The sequence below is a fragment of the Anopheles cruzii genome, chromosome 2 (assembly GCF_943734635.1).
Source record: "Anopheles cruzii chromosome 2, idAnoCruzAS_RS32_06, whole genome shotgun sequence".
NCBI lineage: Eukaryota > Metazoa > Arthropoda > Insecta > Diptera > Culicidae > Anopheles > Anopheles cruzii.
This window is the reverse complement of record NC_069144.1, coordinates 37,811,242-37,817,596: the sequence shown is the minus strand read 5'-3', so window position 1 is coordinate 37,817,596 and position 6,355 is coordinate 37,811,242. Positions and strand designations below refer to the sequence as shown.

Genomic DNA, 6,355 nt, shown 5'->3' with positions numbered 1-6,355 from the left:
TGGTGTTTCACAAGCTCTTAAAACCAGATGAAAACGTTAATTCAGAGCGCTACTGACAACAAATGATCAATTTGAACCATGCATTAATCGAAAAACGACCAAAATACAATTCTAGACTTTTTCAATGGAGGCGCCTGGTGCCCCATGGCCTACGGCTTCCACGACCCAAAAAGAAAAAACAGTTTCAGGAAACTATCAAATCACTTGGATGGAAGCTGCTATCCCTCCCCGCGTTATTCACCAGACTTGGTTCTTTCCGAATATCATTCATTTTCATCGATGGGACACGTATTGGCTGAGCAGCCCTTCGTTTTTCTACGAAGAACTCGAAATGGGATGACTAATTAGTTTACTTGAAAAGTCGAAGAATTCTTTCGTCTGAGAATCCATGATTTAGCAGAGAGATAGGAGAAATGTATAGCTAGCGATGGCACATACTTTGAATAAAATAGAAAATCGCCTTTAAATTTTATAAACTTTTTGTGTGTGTCAAAAACAGTCCCATTCTCAACGTATAGACCTAGTAATTCAAAAATCTCTGAATCTCTCTGAAACTGCCACTTACCTGCCACTAGCCATCATTTACACACTTTCACATTTAACATTCTCAGAATCATTTATTCATTCTGGTAACGGTGAGTAGTTATAAATTATATTTACAAAAGTAAAGCAGATAAAAACAAAAGGAATCTCACGTTGCTTCTAATTCGGCGGCTTAGCTGCAACACCTAACCCTAATTAGCAGGAGTAGCGGTAACTATCTGTAGAACGCCTGTTTTTACTGCATCTTCCGGCTCCGAAGATTGGAGGGCCAACACTCGGCCGAGCTAGTAGGATCTGGAACATGCTCTCGCAGTCGTCTTCACCGTCTTCGGGTGGCTTAACCGACAATCAAATTGCCCTCCACGTCCCGGTACAAATCGTCGTTGATGCTGTACATTGCTTCCGACTCCGGGCAGTTCACGTTCGTCCACCAATCGCACACACGATAGGCCTACGAGGGAGAGAAAGACATTTCGAGAATAGATTAGTAAGTGTTCGATGTCAGATGTGTTGAGGTACGACAGATTGATACTTGATTGAACACGGTTCCATTGGGGCAGAGGAAGGAGAACATGTAGCCGGTTGGCAAGCACCAGTGCCACACTTGGCAGCGTGTCTCTATATCCGCGTAGTAACCCGGCTGACGATCCGCGCACCGGAAGGTCAACCCGGAAGGGATCTTATCGTACGCCGGATAGTCAACGTTTGGCTCGTAGCCGAAGATTTGCTGCGAAGAAATAACGGAACAACCAATCGAAAAGTGTTAAATAAGTTTATTAATAACCGAAAGGTGGCGTTACGTTATGTGTGGTAATTTTGGCCCCCTATTTGCATTGCTGTGCCTGTCTAAAGCCAAAAGAGTCCTGCCTAAGAAGCCAGGAGCGGTAACGCACCGGTAACAACCGCACGACGGCGATCGGCGATCGATCAATTATTCAATCCACGGTGAGAGTAATTTTTCATCATCGCCAATCAATTTACAATCAAGCTTAATTATATGCTTCCCTCGCCTGGTCAATGCTAATGGCGAGAAAGGAAATGCCCGTTGCCCATCCGCCCCACTGCGAAGAAGATTCCCAATCGATTACGGTACGGCCACGGTTCCCAACGCAAACGCGATCGATTCGGTAAGCGGGTTAGGCGCGCGGCGTTTTGGCAGGCAAAAATGTTTGGAAACGAATTCTACCGATCCCAGTAAATGAGCCGCAAGTCATAAAACAAAACAGTCTATTCGGAGTTGGGAAAAATTAGTGCACGACGAAGTCCAACGTCCCCAGTCCAATCACTGCGGATCAGTGGTCCAGGATCGGGAGATCATCCTAGTCGTGCGACTGTTGCTGGCCAATGTTTCAACCGATTACATAAACGGGAAGATGGCCAATGGTCGTGAGCATACCAGCACACTGAGCCCTCGTCATAAGCCCGGTAACATAAATACCCGCCCATACCGTGGCCATATGATTGGCTATCGTCAGACTGCCTGTCTGTCTGGTCGATGAGTGTCGTGCCTCTCGAGCAGCGTGGTTCGGGTTTGGGCCCTGTTTTAAGATCATATTCCATCACGAGGACGGTTTGAACTTGAACGACTGTTCTTCGGACACTAATGATATGTTGGGCATTATGTGCAGTTCCCACCGTGCCAATAGAGGGATGATTCGGCCTGGGAACTCTAAGCAAGACTTAGATGTGACACCGTGGTGACTATGTTTCTGCTCTTGTTTTAATTTAGATTTAATTCAATTTTTTTATGGCCCTCGGATTAATTATTTACATTTTTCGTCGCCCCTGCTTTGTTGCAATGTTTACGGTGGGCAGTGCCCATGTTTTGGGCTATTTCGTGGTGCGACAATGACTGACGCAGCGATGATCGTAAAACGATATAGCACCCATTGTTGACTAGTGGACTCTTTTAACTAGGCTCGTCCGTCTCGCCTCGTTGGTGTTGCCGTCTTTGAGGGATTTGCCTCAAATTAACATCATTAGTCATGAAACGGATAGTAGAAGGTGATAAAATAGTCTAATTTACTGTTGAATTGTTATGTAAATGTGCCAGGTGTCAAAAGACAAGTCGTTAATAAAACAGCAAACGCCCTGGTACGGTACGTAACATATTTCAAAACTATGTTCTTTTTGCAATTTTTGTAACATTTGGCACATAAAATATTGTACTAAACACCTTTGGCGCAGTTAAGCATAATTAAAGGCACCGTGAAACAGACAATGAAGACGATCGGGTGCCAAACCTGCTCGTTACATATAGAAAAATTGTTAACATAAAAATATATATTTCATATTTCAACAGTAGTCTATTGCTGAGAATTATGATCGTAGTGGCATTTAAACAAAACATCAAAAACCAACGAAAGTCATTATCATATTTCCCTGTTTCAGCTGATTAGCACTGCTTACCCCTTCCGTTTGATGATTATGGTACAGAAATACGCCAAATGCAACCAACAGAATCGTGTGCTTCCACATGGTGCTCCGGTGTGCGGCTGCGGCTCGTCGTTTAGTCGCTCGCGTAAGTCTTTCGATCGGAGTCACGCGTTGTTTGCCTTGCGTCTGCCAATTTGGCAGGCGGAGCTGCACGGAACGGATATTCCCGAAAGGCGGAGGGCAAAGCGCGTCCTCCTCCGCACTGCGTACACAATAGATGCGTTTTGTTTGTTTTGGGATTATCGTTAGCTTGTTGTGTTTCACGTGCTACGGTCTTTTCACTCGCTTTCGGTGATGATCTGGTGTTACCGCTTGCCGCTGCTATGAATATTTTCCTTCCGCTCAAGCACTGACAGCACGATGACCCGGACACATCCACGCACGCACACACACACACAAACGGGTAGGCACAGCCCAAAGGCAACGGTTCGTTTATATTTTCCCAGCTTATGCAATAATCAAACCGAGCGGCATAAAACATTCATTTCGGTGCTCGCATCTCGCATCTGTTATTTGCACTGTTAATTTATTTTCTCTCTTAATCCGCGAACCGCAATTTCCGCAATTTATGCCCTGCCCGGATAGCTGGATGCGTTCGTTTCGAAAGATGTTTAGCCACGGAGATGTTGTGCACTGCAGCAACCGGCAATCAGCAGCGGCACCGAGATGATCTTCCGTTTTGCGAGCACAAAACCGGGTACGATGAAAAAACTCACTTTCCGATCACTTTCAAACTCACTTCAAAGTCACTCATAGATTTGTCGATTTTAGTTCTAAAGGCGGGTCCTGTCAACTCCAGAAGCTTCCAACTTCCAGCACCATGCGGCCAGCCTCGCGAAAAAGCCCGACAGACACGCGCCGAGGTCGAGACAAACGAATCAAATGAAAACTAATGCCCAACTCGGCGCCACTTTATAGTGAAGCCACCCCACCGCGGAGTGCAAGAGATGCACACCGCCGGCGTGAGTAAACCGTTTTGTGAACGCACAACGAGCGTTCGCGCTCTTTTCTGCCTTCGGTGCGTGGCGCTTGAAGTAATGCGATTTTTGTTTCGATACTGCCGCCGCCGCCACTGCTTGTGTGGATCGGAAAATGGGAAATATTCTCTCACCTCCCACCGCGTTGGTTAGTATCCGCGGTTTTCCTCAACAACCACATGGCCGGTGCCCAAAGCCCAGAGTTGGGTGGGCAATTAGATAATTATCTAGCAAACCTTCTAGCCCGGTGTGAACGTTTCTTAAGCCCTTCCGGCGGCTTTCCGTGGCCTATGGGTCCCACTAATTGATTCGCGCCGTTTGGGATATGTTCTACTTCCGGAGCGTCAATTCATGGAGAGCATTTTTTGCTCGTTTCAAAGTCATGCGACTGGCTGCCGTTGCTGTTGAGCATAGTTTTTCGTTTTCCTTGTGCGTGAATGATCGCAGCCATAGAGATACGACCCAGTCCGTTCGTCTAGGATTTACAAAATGATTATAATTATAGCTCGCCCTGTTTGGCGGAATAGTGACGAAAGCCATCCATCAAAATAATCACCTCTTTTAGAAAATAAAGAGTTTTGTAATGAAATCTTCTCCACCGTCAACGTGTGCGCCCCAATTGATACGCTCACACTGTGGTCATACGATTCACCTTGGCCGGAATACTCAGCTCCCCTCGGTGGTGCTCCCATAAATCTGTAGGATCATAATTCCACGCGCGGTCAAGTGTACTGCTCGATTTATAGCCGATAGCCCTCAGTCTTCTGAGAGCCGGTCGGCCACCCAGGCGAAATTCATTTCCCATCAGAACCACGATGCCCATCGAGTTGGAAGATCTCTTCCCGCCGGCAGGAAACGACGGCTAATGACACGCTTCACATAGCAGCAGCAGCAGATCCTCACGGGGTGGCCCCGTGTGGCGATTGAAGAACCTTTATGCCAATGCTTTATGATACCCGCGCGATGGATCTTGTGGGAAAAACGCACCACTGGAAGGCCTCCGTGCCGTAAGCCGTTTGACCTTTCACTCGTAAATTGAAGATGAAGACATGTGTCGCGCAACGATTGGCCGTATCTTTCGCCCAAAACTGGGGAACGTCTGGCTACTGGGCGTAGAACGCCTATCGGCGCGGAGTGGTCGAAGACATGGGAGAACACACTCTCGAGACGTCGTTGTGGTACGTCCCAGACCCACTGTCGCAGCCCATCCGGTTGCGCAAGGGTTGGATTTGAGACGGTCACGGTGCTCCGCTGCTCCGTGCGCCACAATGGGCACCGGTGAGGCTCCGGTGTGGCCATCGAGCCGTGTCTGGGATGTTGGCCTTTCGCGACGCGACGCCTCTTTGTTTATCGCCATCGGTGGGGCCGACCGGGCCGGGTTTAAGAAATCGGCCAACATGCACCCAGAAGGTGTCGATCGCTCTACATCGTTTTCGTCGTCGCTCTGAAGATGCTCTCAGCCTTCCGTCGCCGTACGATTGCTTCACCGGCCATGGGAAGATTGGATTCCGCCAGAAGAACCGAACGTGGTTCTGTCCGGGTGGGCAATTAAAAGATCTACCCATTCGGGGGGCGATAAATGTGTGTTTTGTAAAGTCGATCGTTGATATTGAAAAACCACACGTTTACGTGTCTCACTTAATGATTTAATGACGAGCGATTACCTAATTATCAATCGCTTTCTACGAAGCTCACAGTACCAAAATCGGTTCACATCACTGCTTTAGCGGTGTGGGGTTTAATGTTTGGCGTTCCTCAAATAATTGGACGGCCTAGCCGCGGGCAACCTGTCCGCAGCCGTCCGTAAGGAAACATGAGGATGCGTGCGCAGCCGAGATGAGCATGCATAAATTAATGCTGCGCGTTACGCGACCCACGGCCCGGGTCGGAAGGCAGATGGGGCCGTGAATTTGTTTTTATTCACGTTCGCTCATTGTTAAATTCGTTCATCTACAACACTCGCCGACAACAATTACCCAATCGCTCTGTTAGGGCGCCGGACTAAAGCAGCCAGGCGGTGAAGTTGCGCCGATCGATCGGTGGCCATGGACCCGTCCCGTGACTAATGCAACTGCAAAACGCAAAAATTTACCCCCGAAAACAAAGCTCCCCGTAGTACGCATCCTCCACCGGTGGTTGCTGCCCCCTCACTGCCTGCTCGGCCGCCTCTTCCTTCACCGCAGACCACCCGTGTACACGTTTTGCAATTAAAACAAAATGGCAAATTCGTTGCAATTCTTCTTAAAACTTTATTGCATCCCATCGTCTGCATCGTCGTCGCTGAAAATGCTATTGTTTGCAGTTCTGCAACCAGATGCACCGGATCTAATTCTTCACTGTCCCGACCCTGCTCCGGTTGTGGGTTTTTGTGTAAGGTTCAGCGCTGAGACTGACTTCAA

The 6,355-nt window shown here is 48.0% G+C and overlaps 1 protein-coding gene across 1 annotated transcript; it reads right to left on the bottom strand.

The window, feature by feature from the left end:
- Positions 1 to 880: 880 nt before the first annotated feature.
- Positions 881 to 3,021, bottom strand: LOC128268003 (U-scoloptoxin(01)-Er1a). Its single transcript, XM_053004989.1, has 3 exons — positions 2,953 to 3,021; positions 1,076 to 1,270; positions 881 to 994 (listed from the first exon to the last, which is right to left on the bottom strand). Exons 1-3 carry the CDS (start codon positions 3,019 to 3,021, stop codon positions 881 to 883), a joined length of 378 nt encoding a protein of 125 aa, XP_052860949.1.
- Between the last annotated feature and the right edge of the window lie 3,334 nt (positions 3,022 to 6,355).

Coding starts and splice junctions, on each gene's coding strand:
- LOC128268003 (XM_053004989.1), bottom strand. CDS start 3,021: ATGTGGAAGCACACGATTCTGTTGGTTGCATTTGGCGTATTTCTGTAC. Junction 1,271..2,952: donor ATAATCATCAAACGGAAGGG/GTAAGCAGTGCT, acceptor ATTTCTTCGCAG/CAAATCTTCGGCTACGAGCC. Junction 995..1,075: donor ATGGAACCGTGTTCAATCAA/GTATCAATCTGT, acceptor TCTCCCTCGTAG/GCCTATCGTGTGTGCGATTG.